Here is a 17501-nt window from a genome sequence, read left to right as displayed (position 1 = left end):
CCGAGTTCGATGCCCTAGAACCCAGCTAAAAAGCAGGGTATGGCCGTGTGCTTCCATGACCCTGGCCCCAATAAGGGAGACAGGCAGGCCCCAGGGCTCGCCGTCCGCATAGCTAAACCAGTGTGCCCCAGGTTCAGGAGAGACACTGCCTCCGAAACTAAGGGAGGTAACAGCTGAGGAAGACACCCCACATCAACCTCACATGACACACACATATACACACACATAAAAAATGATGAAAGAATGTTGGTATGTCCTAATGTAAAGAAATAGCGGATCAGGCAAACCCAAAAAACCAGAGAAGCTTCAAGAACAAAAAACGTGGCTCCTCCCCGAGATGGAGCACCGTCCCACAGGTGACGTGGACAGAAGTGCAGAGGAACTGTTCTCAGACACAGGGCACAATAACGCCGTACGCAGTGGAGACGGAATGAGAGTCCAGCTCACAGGCTTGTGTTTACCGCCCTGTGGGAACAGCTGAGTAGTCAGTCAGTGGCCGACCACAGTCACCTAGAGCTGTGATGAGGTGGACACAGCCTCTTGGGAGCACTGCTAGCACAGAAGGCAGGGTGAGGGGAAGCGGAGAGAGCTCCGGGAGGCAGGTCCCACCTCACAGCTGAACACGGCGGCGTACTGTCACCAGCTCATCAGTGCCACCTGAACCGTATGTTTGGTCACTTGAAGGATAAGTAGCAAGAAGGCACACGTCCCACACAGATGACCAGGTGCACAGAAGCTGATCCCATAGCTGGGGCTTGGTGGTGGGGTGCAAGAAAAAAAACTAAGGAGATCTGACCGTGACTGGAGCTGAAATCACAAATCTTAGCAAGCAAGAATAAACTGAGAGTAACTCAGTAACACCAAATAATGCAACGAAAAGGTGGGTCCTTTAACACCCGGGAAAATGCTTACATAACGTACTTAGCTGGGAAGACAAAAACACTCTCAGAACCCCACTGAGCCGCCCTCCGGATCTCCTTTTCTTTCAGTGGACACTGTGGCCTGCTGGCGACTGAGTCTCAAAGGAGATTAGCAAGTAAAAACCCAATCTCTTGCAAAGTCTGCTTATTAGAGCAGGAAGCTAAGGTCAGCTTCAAACAAGTTTTAACTTGCTTCAAAGTCAAGACTAGACCACAAAGAAGCGTCTAGAAGGCGTTTTCTTGAATGTGTTATTCAGAAGAGCCTCAGATGGGGCACATCAGTCTGCAGACATCCCGGAACGCTAAAGTCTTTGCTGAATGGAAGAACACCTTCTTCTGCAACCTACAAAAGGCCTCCGAGAAACACAGGGAACAAGCATTTTCCGTCCGTGCACTCACGGGCAACCTAGTCAGCCCTTTCTCCAGGAAAAAGGATGTGACAAGCGGCAGGAGGGAGAGTACTCTAACAAGACTCTACAAAGTGCATTCACCTTCCACATACAGGGCAACAACAGAAACGCCAAGGCTGGGCATCTGATCCCGTGCCCAGGATGAAAGGATTCAGAGTCTGAAGCTAGCCTGGGATAAGTAGCAAGAAAAACAGAAAAAACAGGGAGAGGAAGGCTGTCTGCGGTGTTAGAGACCCACCTGAGAAAACCTAGAAAAAACTATTTTAACATAAAAGAATCAGGGTTTTCTTCAGAAAAATTTAAAAAAGCAATATGCTTAGATTGTTCATAATTGAGCATTTTATAAAAACTGATTATCACATTAAAATATAACAATATTAGGTTGTATGCAGAAGTAAAATTTTAAAATAAGTTCCTAAAACTTTCAGATTCACTGTGACAGAGGGCAGAATGATGTTTGCCGGGGGCTGAGGAGAGGGAAGAGGAACCAGCAAGGAGAAGTACATTTTCAGAAGACTGAAAATTTCCAGAGGGAAAGGAGGGTAAAGGATGGAGCATGGTAGACAGTACATCCCCTCCTGTGCAGGCTCAGGGCCCTAGATTTATCCTCCAGCCTCAGCAGGGAAACCTGGAGCTGGTGAGGATTGCAAAACAGCATAAATGTATTTGTGTACACCTAACTGATTAAATTGGTAACTTTGGGTACCTGCATTATGCCACAATTTTCAAAGTCTGTAAAATATAGAGCCAACAGCTACCATCCCCAGGAAACTTGGATGGCATGATCCCTCTCCTCTGTGTTCTGATGACTCTTAGTTTACATTCTATGGTTGTGATAAATACCAGGCCAAAAGCAAGCAAGAAAGGAAAAAGTTTACTTCACCTTACCACATCCATCACGAATGCAGGGCAGGACAGAAACGAAAAGCAGCATCTTGGAGGCAGGAACCGGAGCAGAAACCAGGAGGATCACTGCTCACTGACTTACCCCCACAGCTTGTTCAGCTTGCTTTTTTATACAAGGCAAAACCACCTGCATGAGAGTGTCCACCCCCAGTGGTCTGGTCCCATTCATGTCAATCATTAATCAAGAAATTGCCCCCACAGATTTGCCTACAGCCTGATCTGATGGCATTTTCTCAACCAAGATTCCCTTTCCAGATGCTTCCAGCTTGTGTAAGTGGAAAGAAAACTAACCAGCACACTCAGCTTGATAAAGATAGCTTCAGAAGCACCAACATGCTTTGCCATCCCACTAATAAGGGAAAACTCTGTGCTTCCCCATGGATTAGCTTGACCAAGAGATAGCCTAAGGCTGAATTCTCCACTTCTTTCCCTGTATCATCCACCTGTCCTAACAAAGGACTTTATTCTATATTTACTGAACAGCACAGAAAACATTGCATCATATTATTTTATAGTCACCTAAAATTATATAGAGTACATGTAAGTGTATGTATATACTTGTATAAAATATATATACACATAGATATGTAGATAGATAGATAAGGAAGTTAATCCACTGAGGCTAACAATGCACTCCACAAGAATCATAAGCTAAAAAATAAAAATAAAAAATAAAAAAAAGAAGTACCATGAATGAGAACCCTCCTTTCAAATGGTTGATCAGGATAATCCAGGTGAGTCCCAAAACAATATAGACTATTAATGTAGTCCTTGGTCACCTATCAGGAGCAGAGCATGAAGCCCTATTGTTCGAGACACCACACTTAGGTCACAGGACTTCAATGATCCAAACTGGATCTGGCCTGACCTGAAAGCCTCTTCCTTCATTCTAGCTTCCTTGGCCCCAGAAAATCCTATGCAAGCTGCCAACAGAGGGAAGCGATTCAACAGTCGTATGCAGCTGCAACAGCTATAAACCATGGCAATCACCAGCATGGTAAGATACACACAAAGGAACAAGAGGTGGTTACACATTGGTCATAACCAACAGCTGTCTAACTGGACACAAGGCACACTTAACAAGAGGAAACTGAGGCAACTTCCCAGGATCACTGCGGTCACAGGCCGGAGAAAAGCACCTACCACTGCTACTTTGCTAGACCAGCATAATCCCTTGCTGCATTCCAAAGTTTATCCTCACACCCACAGGTGAGTATAGCTACAACTTCTCACTTAAAAACAAACAAACAAACAAACCCTCTTTACAACAAATAGACACCAGCATAGAAAATCACACACAATGCAGAGATCACTGGAGCACGGGGAACCCACGCCCAACAGCATCTACGTCACAACCCTCCATCCATGGCTGAAGGAGCATCACAGAATGGAGGACAAGAGCAGAACACAGGAAGCCTGCCTTGAAACAGTGTCTCCTTGAAACAAAATGGCTGCATAAACAAGACCAGAGCAATGGCAATAGTGATGGACACGTTAACACGGAAGGAAGGAAATTTCTCAGGATCATACCCCTGGATAAAGAACTTCAGGCAACTTAGCTGATGAGAGGGAGAATGAGCCCCTTATTGGTTGTCCAGTGCAGAGTGGCCAACCTTGAAACACACACACACACACACACACACACACGCACGCACGCACACGCAAACAACAGAATAGATTTGGTGGCTTGTATTTACATATATGTGTGCATGAGCACACATATATGTAACAAATATAATTTTAAAAAGATGTTATCAACTTGAGAGAGGGTGCCATGGGAGGGGCTTGAAGGAGAATAGTGGGGGGAGCATGGAGGGAGAAATGATGTAATTCTATCTCAATTAAAAACATTTTTTTAAAGAAAGTATGGCGTAGGAAAAGACTGGGGGACACATTACAGAAATCTTTATCAGCATTTTACAAGGAGTTGGAGTCAGTTCGACTGACCCCAACTGACCCCAACTGACCCAGACCACAAACAGCACTGCAAAAACACCATTATCAAGTTGATCCACATTGTTTTCACATTTATGCAGATATTTGTTATATGAGGTTGCTTTAAAACCTGCTGGTTGTTTTCAACAAATGCTCACCACGGCATACATACACACACGCACGCACGCACGCACGCCTCACTCTGGGTCAGGGCATACATAACTGAAGAGCTACGCTTTAGTTGAGGCTGTAAACGTTACGATTACATAAGAAATCCAGTAAGGTCCGTTGTTACATTATTCTCTTAAAGGCAGGTTAAGGTCATAGGCTAGTCGGGGGTGTGGTGACTCACCCCTTTAATCCAGCATTCAAGAGGCAGAGGCAGGTGAATCTCTGGGAGTTCTGGGCCAACCTGGTCTACACAGTGAGTCCCAGGCCAGCCAGGACCACACAGTGAGACCCTGTTTAAAAGGACATAGGCTGACTACACAGCAGTGTATCAGGTTAAGTCTTAAGTGACCCCAAGGTCAACCCAACTCCGAGAGCCAACAAAAATTCCAGACTCTGAATGTAAGAGGTACTTTCATAAAAATGGTATCACTACAGCTCACCAGAGTTAATCTGATTTGAAGTTAATTAAGTTTGGAATGTGTTTTGCAGCCTCTGTAAAAATGCGGCTTGCTAAGTAAGCAATAGGTCACCAGCTCGACAGATGGAAAGATCCTCAGTGGAACTATGGTTGGGGCACACAGCACAAATCAGCCGTGGTCTCCTTGCTCGGCAAAGTGCTCCATATGCAAGGAACACATGTCACCGTCCTATTTGTTTATTTCCTTTGCGTGTGGCGTGTCAGGCGTGTTGGTGCACCCTTGCATGCGGGCCCTTGGAGAAGGATCTCAGACATCTCCCTCCATTGAGCTACCTTACTCCTTTAAAACAGGTTTCAAGAAGAAAAGAGAAGAGACAGGGTCTCTCATTGAAGCTTGCTGTTTTTCAGCCAAGCTGGCTGCCTACAAGCCCCGGCAGTCCTTCCATCTTCACCCCATCCCCACTCTTACCCCCAGCACTGGGGTTACAGGTGAGCACACAGGCATGCCAGGCTCTTCATGTGGGTCCTGCGGGCCCACACTCAGTTTCTCGTACTTGTGAAGCAGGTGTCCTTACCCACAGAGCCAGCCCATCTCTGTAGTCCCTGCCTGGTTTTGCTTGAGGACCACAAAAAAAATTTAAAAAGTCCCCAGAACAGGATGAAAGTAGCTTTTCTCTTATGTCCTCGTCTCAGTTCCTGGTCCTACGTCTGGATTTTTGTGGAAGGTATGAGAAGAGACAGATTCCTATTCCTGTGCAGGGCCATTAGGTTCTTCAATATCTCTAAAGAAGGGACTGCTGGCTCCCCATGCCCGGGGCCCCTTGTTAAACATCAACTGGCCACCAACGCGTGAGTTTATTCTGGGCTCCCTGCCACATTCTGCCGTCGGCCAGGGTGCCTGTTTTCAGTCCGTTGCTGTTGGAGCTATGTTTTGAAGTAGTGTGAAGTCCCAGCATTATTCTTTCAGGTCTGTTCGCTTCCGCTATTCTGGATCTTTGGAGTTCCACAGAAATTGGGAGGAAGGGCTTCTGTTCCACTTTTGTGAGAAAAAAAAAAAAAAAAAAAAAAGCACTGGAATTGGATCTGTAGATCATTTTCAGTATAGACATTTTAGCAATACTCTCACAGTGCGTGAGACTTCTGTTTCAGACAGTTCATTGTTGGCACACAGAAATATCGCCCAGTTTTGTAAGTGTCAGATCCAAAAGAAACTGGGGACAAGGGGCTCACTGTGGGGCCTGCTAGCAGCCTGCTAGCCAGCTGACCACCAGGCACCCAGTACCTGTGGCTCCCTCAGTTTCCTCAGCCTGGCCCCACCCTCAGCCTCTCCAGCCCACAGGCTTCCCTTCCCCTTCGTTCGCATTCCTATGTAACCCTGCCATTCCGTCCACACCCTGTCCTAGCTCTCATGGTTCTTTTTGTCCTCTTGCTCCCCTCTCTCTTGCCCCTCTCTTTTGCTCCTCCTCTCTCTGTCGCCCTTCCCTCCTTCTATGGCCCAGTTCACTGTACTGTCCATGTTTAGCCCATTTCTTCCTCTCCCTGCTCGGGCCTCTTCAGGAGCCTCTGGCTGTGCTCTCCCTCATATCTGCGATGGAAACCTTCTCCTCAGCCATACCCTGTGTCCTCATTTCATTCAGTTCGGTGTCCTGAAACTTGACTGTGTGTGTTTGGCAGCTCTAACAGGTTTTTGTAGCTATTAGACTGTTCTCTATACACAAAAACATGGTGTTGGGGCTGGAGAGATAGCTCAGTGGTTAAGAGCACTGGCTGTTCTTCCTGAGTTCAAGTCCCAGCACCCACATGGTGGCTCACAACCCATCTATAATGGGATCTGATGCCCTCTTCTGGTCTGCACCACATACGCACACAAAACACACATAAATAAATAAAATCTTTTTTTAAAAGCATGGTGTCTGCAGACTCAAGGCCATTTCACTTCTTCTTTTCCAATGTGAACGTCTTTTTCCCCTTGCCTTGCTCTGGCTAGCACTCCTAGCATTATCTTGAATAGAGCCCTTCTTAGAGAAAAGCTCTCCCCTTTTACAGTTGCTTATGTTCCCACTTGGCAATGAGGCAAGACCGTGCTACTGTCAAGCTCCTCCCTTGGAGGTTAGCACAGGGTCCATGTGCAGCTGTGAGTGACAGGCAGCTTCCTGCCTGCGTCCTCAATGTGAAAGGGTCATTCCAGGAAAGCTGTGAACCTGTGGCCTCCCAGCAGTTACAAAACCCTAGACCTGCTCCTTCAGCTGCTGTTTTATTGAAGCACATCAGGACCCGCCCCTCTGCATTGTGACACACCTGATGGCTACTGGTCTTTGGGATAGGCATGGAAGTGTGTGCTGAGAGATAGTTAGCATTTCATGCCTCACCCCTGACTCAGCCTTGCCAAGCCAGGTGTTTACAAGCAGCACGTGCAGGACCCCAGGCAGCAGGAGCTGACTGTGGGGCTGGTCTCCGTGCAAGGCACAGGCCTCAGGCAGGACCAGGACCTGTACTGCACAGGGAGGGACCCTGCCCCGAGGCTGTGCACAGCATAGCGCTGAGGACTACAGACACTCAGAAATGCTCACCAGTCGGGAAGAGTGTGTGATGGAAGAGAGGAGTGCTCAGGGATTTTACCACATTCCTTAGGTTAGTTATGCGACAGGCACGTCAGTATACAGCTGTGATGTGCACATTACACTCTGTGCAGCAATGTGAACTAACATGGAGCAGTCATGGACACAAATACAGGGCAACTGTTCCTTCCACTCTCTCTTCAGAATGATGTCACCTGAGAATGGTAGAGCAGGCTTGGTGATTCAGCCCACAAGCTCTGCAGCCATTCACCAGGCTCAGCTTCCAGCCCAGCCACTTCCTCCCCGTGGATAAGGATCTTGCTGCAGTTTGCCAGGGCCTGAGCATGGCAAAGAGGGAGGCTGATTAAGGCAAGGGACAGAGGTCCCGAGAGCGGTGTGACGCTGTCTCAGCCTTGGAAGATTGTAGGGAGAAAGGCAGGTGACCGCACACGCAGACAGGAGCTAAAGTGCCCACACATCATCATATTCATTCAAGGATACTCACTTCCAGTCTGTGGAAGCTACACGTGAAAGGGGCTATTTCTGTCTGTGAACATGGATGGTAAGGTTAAAAACTCTGAAAGCTAAATAAGAAAGGGGCTGGAAGAATGGCTCAGACTTCAAAAGCACTGGCTGCTCTTCCAAAGGACTTGTGCTCAGTTCCCACCATACACGTGGCGGTTCACAACCGTCTCAAACTCCAGTCCCATGGGATTCTGTGTCCTCTTCTGAGCTCTGTGGGCATGTGCTGCACAGACGCCATGCAGACAAACCATCCATGCCCATAAACTAAACTCAGCTAAAGAAGAGAGCTGATCCATAAAGAACAGAAATGGAACCTTAGCTAGGCAAGTCAGTGAGAGCGTTACACTCTTTGTGACCCAGTAACACCATGCCTCAGCTCTCTGAGCTTCAGAATACACTCTGAGAAATTGCATTTCATGTTTGATAATTTAATTCCACTTAGGCCAGTAGTTTCTCTGTCTTTGTTTTGGTTTGGTTTGGTTTTTCGAGACACAGTTTCTCTATGTAGTCTGTCCTGGACTCACTTTTGTAGACCAGGCTGGCCTCGATCTCACAGAGATCCACCTGCCTTTGCCTCCCAAGTGCAGGGTTTAAAGACATTCACCACCACCACCCAGCTTGGCCAGAAGTTTTTCAAGAAAATGCCCCAGTTAGAAAGTTTCCAGGTTCAACTCAAGAGTTTCAGTAAAATTCTAATAATCTGGGGCTGGCAAAATGGCTTGGTGGGTGTGCAAGGCTCATGATCTGAATTCAGTCCCCAGAGACCATAGTGGAAGGAGAGAAACAACTCCACAAAACTGTCCTCTGAGCTACCTATGAACATTGTGGCATGCATGTGCCTGTCTACACACACACATGCACACACACAGAGAAAGAGAGAAAAAATGTGCATAACAATAATTTTTTTTTTTTAGATTTATTTATGTATGTATATGAGTGCTCTGTCTTCACGTTTGTCTGCACACCAGAAGAAGGCATCAGATCCCATCATACATGGTTGTGAGCCACCATGTGGGTGCTGGGAATTGAACTCAGGACCTCTGGAAGATCAATCAAGGCTCTTAACCACTGAGCTGTTTTTTACAGCCCAAGTTTTTGGTTTTTTGTTTGTTTTTTAAATTCTAATAAGAGTTTGAGCATCCCACAAAATGTGTGTGGTAAATGCACCTTTTCAAAAGTAAAGGAAAAAGCAAACACATGGAGCATCTCCTTGCTTCCTGTTACCTTTGGCTTCCATCTCTGTGCATATTTCCTGGAGGAGAGAGAAAGCCTCCTCTGAGGCTCGAGTCAGGATGCCCTGCTCAGCAGTTATGGAACTTTTAAGTTACAAAAGCTTCAGGCTCTGATGAAATCACATCGCCTTTCAAAATAGTCTTTACACAAAAGGTACCTGCACTGCTTGATGTGTAGAAGAGAGATTCCAAAGTAGCTATGACGGCATTTTCCAGAAGTCACACCGTAACAAAGGGAAAATACAACCAGCAGCCTGCCGGGGGTGCTGACGCCGATGGGGTGGGTACCTCCTATCCCAGTCTACCGCCCCCAAAAAGCTTTACAGAGATAGACGAGGTAGAGGGTAAAACAAGGGCTGCTAACCCCAAAACAAGGAGTGATCCTGGAGGAGAGGACCCTCAGTCATGGGTTCCACGCTGGTTTCCAGAACAGAGTACAAGGAGCAGGGAGCCCCGAAGGCTCCACGAGCTGAGGCAGCAGGAGATGGGATTCCTGTGCTAAGGAACACAACCACGCTGTCCTTTGGGCTGTGGCCCACCTGAGGCCACTCAGGACTTCCAGACAGGAAGATGATGATGCACAGTGTTTTAAGTTGCTACTTGTTAGAGCAGCAAACCAAACAAACGCTGAACCCAGAGATGCCAGCGATGGAGGTGGGACGCCACTGTGACGTGGGTGAAGTGGCTTGAAGTACCACTGGCAGAGGCCAGGAGCATGTGAGTGCAGAAGGAGAATTATCCTGGACTGCCTAGAGTGGCTGTGGAAATGGGCTGTGGCAGGCTCACTGGTCGGGAGGCACAGGAAGCCAGCCCTGTATCTCAAGAAATCCAAGGCTATGTGATCAGGGATCAGTGTGTGATCAGGGATCAGAGGAAGACAAGGCTTCCCTGGGGCTTGGCTGGTCAAAGCCTCATGGAAAGGAGAGTGTTGGAGGGAAGGGGACAAGGTCTGGAGGAACCTCTGATTTGCACCTGTATAGCTGTGTGAGAGCAAACTGTTCAGGTGATAAATTAAGTGCTGGAGGTGTGGCCTGGCTCTTCCTGCTGCCTGTATTGAAGTGTGGAAGAGGGAGGGGCATCAGAAAGGAAAGGTGATAGCGTGGGGCTTTCTCAGTTGCCTAGACCACGCTGAGTGTGATCCACTGTCAGGAAAGCCTGCTGTGCCCTGGGTATGTGGGACAGCCCTCTTAGCTTGTCAAAGGACCAGAAGGCCAGAGCATCCAGCAACAGAGGGCTAGCCTGCGACATCACCCTTCCACTCCCACACATCTGTACCCCATGACAAGGGAACTGACACTTGGCAGAGCATGGATGGAGGAACAGGACCCCGGTCTGAGCTGGGCTCTGAGTTGCTTTTCCAAACTCACCTGCAAGGGTCACGGGGAGAGTGGGGCAACTGTGAGGCTGCAGCTGGAAAGGGTTAGGACAGCACTTGAGGAATGGTGTCTGGCCAGCAGAGGTCTGGGCTGGCACTTTCTCATCCTGCTATATTGTCTTCAAAACAGACCTGAGATTGGTGGGAAACACGTGCCCTGCAACTCCGCTCTTCTGGAACCTGAAGCTCAAAGACCAGCAACTTGGTTGCCTGTTGTTGCTAAAATCCCTTCCACGGCTAAGGTCCCAAGCACAAACTAATGCAGGATTCCACCCAAATTCATTCTGGGGGACCAATGAGATTACTGGGCTTCCTTACAGAGTTTAGTGAGTGTTTCCTACAGGGGTGTGGTGCTCCACCCCCAAAAAGCTGCATTGGAAAGTCTTTACCCAGCAGGGATGAGGACTTCCTCATAGCCCTTCAGTGGAGTCCTCCTCCTGGTCTTCCCTTGCCTGTATACTCCAGCCCATCCAGAGGCCACGTACAATGAGAACCGCTGGACACTCAAGATTCCACAGCCCTCCCACCGTGTATGAGGGCACGTAAAGAGCCATCAAGCCCAGCTGGGATAGTCACAAGCAGGTTCAACCAAATGCCCCAAGATGGCAGTTGTTTAGCCTGTTCAGTCCTGTTCAGTGGCTGTGCAGAACTTAGCACCGGAATGATGCTTGCCAGGTAACATTGCCACCCTGTTGGCAGCTCTGATCATCCCAGTTTTGTGTCCTGGCCTGACCATGTTGAAGGCTGAGCACTCCCTCCCTCTGCTGTAGAAAGAGGTGTGAGTGACCAGGGCATAGTGGGTGGGGGGTGCCTGGACCCAGACAGACCTGGTCTGTACCCTACTTACCAGCTATCTGTGAAGAATCTTCACCAAGAGGCGCAGCAGCCTAACGAGCCAGCAAGCCCTCCTTCCACACCCAGCCACACTCGGCACTCCCTCCTAGCAAGCTCCAGGTGCTAAGCATTTGGTGTTGGCTTTTGTCAAAAGTCAGACACAAGACCGGACGCTGTGGTTCTGACTACGGCAGGTCCCAAAGCCCCACAGGCGTGTCCTGTCACCACCCCACCTGCCTGGCACCAGAAGCAGCACCAGGCTAGTGGTGGTCTGCCTCAGTTGTGAAAGTTATGCTAACAGTCACCTGGGGAAAGGGCAGGGATTTTAAACCGGATGTGAGGATGGAAAGGATAACCCTTTAAGCTAGATAGTCCAACAGAATCCTCATCAGTAACTACTCCTGCTCTGCTTCCTCCAGGTGACTGACAGCCCACAAGTCACCAGCAAAGCAGGCACAGAGTTGGTGACATGAGCCGCTTGTTGACCCTGTACCTTGGTCCCTTGAGTGTGTGGACACAGACATCAGGAATGTGGAGAAAGGGCTTGGCCACCCTGGACTGTTCCAGTCATCTGACTTCACACTTAGGGTTCCAGGAAGCAGCCAAAGAGGCCAGGAAATGAGTTGAGCTGCTACCACCCCCACGCAGGGAACCGGCAAGCTCTCAGGATATCACATCAGCAGTGTTACAAAATCCTCTGGTGACCAAAATTCCGGATGCATCACATCTTTGGCCTTGGTGAAGAAACTGGCTCCACCTATCAAAGTGAAACTGCTACTTCATGCCCTTCGGAGACATAGAAACTCTGTGCTGTGGTCACAGGTCTATGTCTATTCCAGAAACACTGAGAGGTAGATGGAAAATGCCAACCAATTCCACTTTCCCCCCTTACAAACCAAGGGCCGCAGGGGAGCCGGTTAAACCAAGCAAAGAGGCGGAGCTTTGTCCAAGGCTGGGAAAAGAGTCCAGGATCTGACTGGCCTTAATTTTCAGAGATTACATTCACGGGTGCTCAGTGGGAGGCAGGCGGACAGCCTGAGAAAAATCAGAGGCCTTCCCTGCAACCTGTGGAGTCTAAGGGCGCCAGAGAAAGCGAGGCAGACCTTCACTAACTCAATTTTAATCGAATGTGTCCAGCAGATTGATATGCCCAAGACAAGGAGTCAGGGACTAGGAGCAAGACTTTTGAGTACTTCACTTTTTAAATATAAAGAGTCAGACATTTGAAGCCTCACTCCCTGAAAGTATAACATACTATTTCCGGGCTTGTTTGTTTGTTTTCATTTAAAGTATCTTATTCTTTACCATGAAAAAGAAAGAAAACACAAAACAATCTGTGCCAATCTGTAAGGTCCAAGACGAAATCGTACTGCTGAAAAATCACGAACGGCACACACACTAAAAATAATTCACTACCTATCTTTAAAATGTCAGCACAGGAAACTATTCCACCCACATGACTTGCGCACCAGCCAAGACCCAGCAGTGGGTAAATAGCCGTGAGTCGCAGAGTCCAGGCGAGGCCAGCTTTACTTCCCCGTCGGCTGGCATCCAGCGGGGCGAGCCAACTCCCTCTGCCTCAGTTTCCTCGTTCATAACGGGGACAGTAATAGCATCTCTGCTCAACTCCCATGTTTGCTTCGCCCAGCAAAGGAGGTTACCCTGAGGGGAGACTTAAAGCACCTAAGACGCAGAGTGGTGCGACCCAGCGCTCTCTCCCAGGGTAACCTGGAACTTCCCGAGGACGCTCAGAGTGGGCTGGAAAACTGGAGATTTTTCTCAGTCAGCAAGGCAAGGCAGGCGGGGAGCGAGAGGCCGAGGTGGGGACCCCGCGTCTGCACGGACACGACTCCGCCCCGCCGAGCCCCGAGGACAGGCTGTCCGCGGCGCCGCCCTCACCTGCGGTGTCCCATATGGAGATGTTGAAGGAGCGCCACTGCTTCAGGTAGAAGGCACCGCCCACGGTGCTGACCGTGTCCGGGAAGCGACGCTCCATGTAGCGCTGCAGCAGCGACGTCTTACCCACGTTCATGTCCCCCAGCAGCACGATCTTCCCGTCCGGCTTCCGCATGGCGGCGGAGGGCGAGCCCCTGCGCTCCTCGGTCAGACGCCCGGGACGCCAGGGGACGCGGGCCCCGGGCTCCTGGTGGCCCTGGCCTGAGGTCCCGACGCACTGAAGTGCCAAAGAGGAAGCGATCCACAGCGCTGTACTGGAGTGAGAATTCAGCCCTGCGCCCACGTGGGGTGCGCGGCCACCACGCCCACGCCCCTCGGACCGCCCCGGCCCCGCCCCCAGCCTTCTTCTCCCAAGCCCCTTCCCCAGTGCCTAATCCTCTCTGCCACGCCCCTGTCCCGCCCACTTTCCCCTCACCTAAATTCCTCACGTCCGCCGGCCCAGCCTTAGCCTCACGCGCACAGAGCTCTCCCCTTTCTTCCCCGTTCCTCCTTCCTCGAGGTCTCTTGCGCGTCCCTGTAATCCCAAACCCCATTCCGCCTTCATTTCCCTCCCCTTCCCAGAGCCTTGGCCTCTTGCCCCCAACCCCCAAATCCTTCCCATCCCTTCTCCTCCAAGCCTCCCTCCAGCCCAGCCCGCCTTTTCCCGGAACCCCTCTCCCTGGCCCAGCCCATGCCACGCCCCCTCGTGCCTGGTTCCCGCCCTCCCCGACTCCAGCGGGTTCGCCGTACTGCCTACCTCCCACCCTCGGAAAGCCTGTGTGTCGCCCAGCTTGGAGCCTAGGACCTAGGACTGAAGGTGAAAGTCCCAGAGAGCTTTCCTTCGGACCCAGCAGGGTAGGCGCGGGGCCCAGGAGCTCGAGAACGCGGCGGCGCAGCGGGCGCTGCGTGTCTGCTCCACGGCACCCTCGGCTCTGTTCCGCTCCTCCGCCCCTGCCCAGCGCTCCTCGGAGCACCCTGGTTGCACCCACACAGATGGCCCTGGAGAGTTCTCCAGGTTGGGCAAGTCCCTTGGAAGAGTACTGAAATTGAGGGAGGACGGGACGGGGCGGGGACTAGGTGAGTTTGCCTTTTTGAAACCTTTTGTGCCGCAATGGAGGGAAGTTGCCATTCGGAACGGGAAAACTTGACTTTGCTTTTGCAGTAACTGCTAGCGAAGACTTCCCTCCCTCCTGTAACACAGAACCCTTGAAAGGCGTTCAAAATCTTCCTCGGGTACCTCCAGCCTGCAGGGGGGCGGGGAAGTTACCCTGGTCAGGTAGAGCCCCGCAAGTTCTGTTTTCTGAAAGAGGAAAAGACGCTTAGGAGCTTCTCCCTCCGCAGGTCCCACTGGGGCGAGAACGCGACTCCTCGGGCACCTTGCCTGCAGCGCTGAGGACCAGTGCCCTTGGGCATTCGGTAGAAGGGTAGTTCTGGGGCGTGGAAGGCTCAGCAGCGCGAGCAGCTGGCTCCCTCTGAACCCCAGGCTTCTGCTAGCCGCCCCGCCTCTCCCCTGCACTCCCAGCAGAATTTAATTTACTTCCAACTTACTGAGAGCTTGTTGCATGAAAGTTACAAGGAAGGCCCAGGCAGGGGCAGTAACCAGACGACCTGTCCCCCAGAGACTGAGGGATGAATATGGATGGTTCTGTGTGAACACTTAAACCAAGGCCAGGGGGTGGCTAGATTTCAAGAGTCCCCCCCCCCCCGCCTCCCTGTCCCACCCCTTCGAAGGTGGATGTTCTGAGGATCTTCTGGTGTCCCGAGTTGTTCTAACTTTACCATTGAGAGGTCGGAATTTGTGATATGTTAGTTGAGGGGGGATTCCCACTGGAGATGTAGTTAAACAGAAAACAACAAAGAACCAAACACTTAAAAGAACATGAAAGCCGGGTATACGAGCTCACTCTTTTAATACCAGCCCTTGGGAAGCAGAAGCAGGTGGATCCATGAGTTCAAGGGCAGCCTGGTCTACAGCGCGAGTTCCAGGACAGCCAGAGCTACACAGAGAAACCCTGTCTTGGAGAAAAAATAAAAACAACCCCCCACAAAAAAACAAAAACAGGTGCATAGAGAAAGACCCCAGAAGTACTGAGCTGACCACTGTCTACGGGTGTGTAGTAAGAGCTGGCCTGTCTGGTTTTGCTTTTCTACCATGGATGTGTATCACTTATACTTTAAAAGTGAAAGTAATTTCTACATGAGCACATATGGATACACTGACAGATGCACAAGAGGTGCTGGGGAGGGGAGAGAGACAGCAGGAGAGACATTTTGTTTGGTCCAGGCCCCCAGCATGAATAAGCACTTGGGAGACTGAAGCAAGAGGACCCTGAGTTGGTTCAAGGTCAGTCTCTGTCCTGTAGTGCAGCTGCCTCAAGAAACTCCAAGTTTAAAGCCTCAAACCCAGGAGGAACATTTTAAAAATCCAGGAATATCCTTTAGAATACTGAGTTTAAAGAAAACCTGAGCAGCTGGGTGTCCATGGCACAGGCCTTTAATCACAGCATTCGGAAGGCAGACACAGGCAGATCTCTGTGAGTTTCAGGCCAGCCTGGTCTACAGAGTAAGTTCCAGGGCTCTGTTACACAAGAAACAGGGAAGGTGGGGCGAACCTGGACTGAAATGTATTAAGGCCTATATGAAGTTTCCCCCACAAAGCTCCTGGTTGGCACAAAGCAGTCCCCAGTTGGTAGATCCAAGTGGCAGGGGACAGCAGGAAGGCCGAAAGCAGATATAAGAACTCTCTGAAGCCATCGTCTTCCCAGGCACCTTTGAGACAGGAATACCATGCCATTTGCTTCCCCTGAAGCAACTAGCATGTACCCTGGGAGGCTGTTTCCATCCTTAAAGGATGCAGATTTCAAGTGCTGTGATGGCTAGGTCAAAACAAGCCTGCTCTGGCCTTTCAGTGAGGGATGGAGAGCCTTAGGCTACACAAGGTTAAAGTTCAGATGATGAGGAGGACTCTAAACTGTGACAAAGGTAAAAGGGTAAGTTACCTGGAACTGTATTTAGCTCTCCCTTCCACACCCAAATCTAACAAAGCTGCCCCATAAACCCACAACAATAGGCAAGGTGGTTTTCCCCTTATCTTAACCTCTCCAGTATAGGCCACACCCAGCAGCTCTCCGCTCTGTGGCTAAAACAGTGCTAAAGTTAAGTTTTGCCCCTTGGCGGTCTTAAAAGGGCAAAGTGCCACCTTCAAACCCAAGACCCTTTACCATCTCATTTAATAAGTCTGTGAAGTACAGGAGCCATGGCTTGCCCTTTCCACTTGCTATCCAAAAATGTAGCCTCTCTGCCCTTCCTTCCATCTCCTCCCTATCCAAAATATAGCTTTCTCTGTCCTTCCTTCCATTTCCTCCCTCTGACATCTTGGTGCCAACACTCAGAACAATCTCTCTCTCTCTCTCTCTCCAACAGCTATCCCCACATTCCCTTCTGTGTCTGCTTTTAGAATTCTTTTATCAGTGAGTGAGACCAAGAATATGCACAAGATACTCTGCCCTACAACATGTCATTGGGAGGTGACGGGATCCTGGAGAAACTGATAACTGAAGTTCCCAGAAAAAAGGAAGGAAGGAAGGAAGGAAGGAGAGTGACACTCCAGTCACAGATTCCCAAGGACAAGTGACAGAGCCTCTTGCTCATGCAGAGTTAAAATGTTGCAGAACAGACCCGGATTATCTCAGACTGTTTTAGTCTTTGGAAGCCACTCATGTGTCTGACCTAACAGCCTGTGACCTTCAAAATGTAAAATGTATTCTCAGCATTCTACCAGCTTCTCCCAGTCCACAAGCCAAGAGCGTCATCAGATAGCATCTGAGGCCTATGGAGGACAGCGATTACCTCAATTTGCCTTGCCACCCCTGCCCTGCCACCTGTGGTCCCCACCATCGTGTCTGCCTGGATTTCTGAGTTCCTTTGTAACTAATAATGTCTCTTATAACTGTTTCCATGGTGGAAACTCTTTTCAGGCACCCAAGTCTGTGTTCCTGGGACACCATTGCTCACATTTGGCTCGAGAGTAAGCTGTCTTGTTCCCGTGTGGAGAGCCCTGTTTTTGCACTCACAGTCAACGGTGGATCCCGTCATGGACTCAATGGAGAAAGCATCTAGGGAACCGAAAAGATCTAGCTGGTGTGTCTTTCCCCTCCACAGGGGTTGAGCGGTTCTGCCCTGCTGTGCCCTTCCACCCTGCACTGACCATAAGTCAAAGGCCAGGAGAGCGTGGACTGACGCCTCTGAGGCTGAGCAGAATAAACGCTTCCTTCTTGGTTTT

The 17501-nt window shown here is 49.9% G+C and overlaps 2 protein-coding genes across 3 annotated transcripts in view; one reads left to right on the top strand and one right to left on the bottom strand.

The window, feature by feature from the left end:
* Rab20 (RAB20, member RAS oncogene family) overlaps positions 1-13727 on the bottom strand; it is a 24812-nt gene extending 11085 nt beyond the window's left edge. The window contains exons 1-2 of one of the 2 annotated variants that reach the window (XM_055608456.1): positions 13656-13727; positions 13184-13457 (exon numbers count right to left, since the gene is read on the bottom strand). In XM_055608456.1, coding sequence (XP_055464431.1) covers positions 13184-13355 — 172 coding nt within the window. In that variant the 5' untranslated portion in view covers positions 13356-13457; positions 13656-13727. Of the gene's footprint in view, positions 1-13183; positions 13505-13655 lie in introns of those variants that run through there. The other variant, XM_055608455.1, reaches the window with a different exon arrangement.
* LOC129677823 (uncharacterized) lies at positions 13354-17501 on the top strand. Its single transcript, XM_055608443.1, has 4 exons — positions 13354-13386; positions 13472-14074; positions 14561-14635; positions 17197-17501. Exons 1-4 carry the CDS (start codon positions 13354-13356, stop codon positions 17248-17250), a joined length of 765 nt encoding a protein of 254 aa, XP_055464418.1. The 3' UTR covers positions 17251-17501.

The sequence above is a fragment of the Psammomys obesus genome, unplaced genomic scaffold (genome assembly GCF_907164565.1).
Source record: "Psammomys obesus unplaced genomic scaffold, mPsaObe1.curated_primary_1811, whole genome shotgun sequence".
Taxonomy (NCBI): Eukaryota; Metazoa; Chordata; class Mammalia; order Rodentia; family Muridae; genus Psammomys; species Psammomys obesus.
The sequence above is the reverse complement of the archived record's forward strand: the minus strand, read 5'-3'. Positions and strand labels throughout refer to the sequence as shown.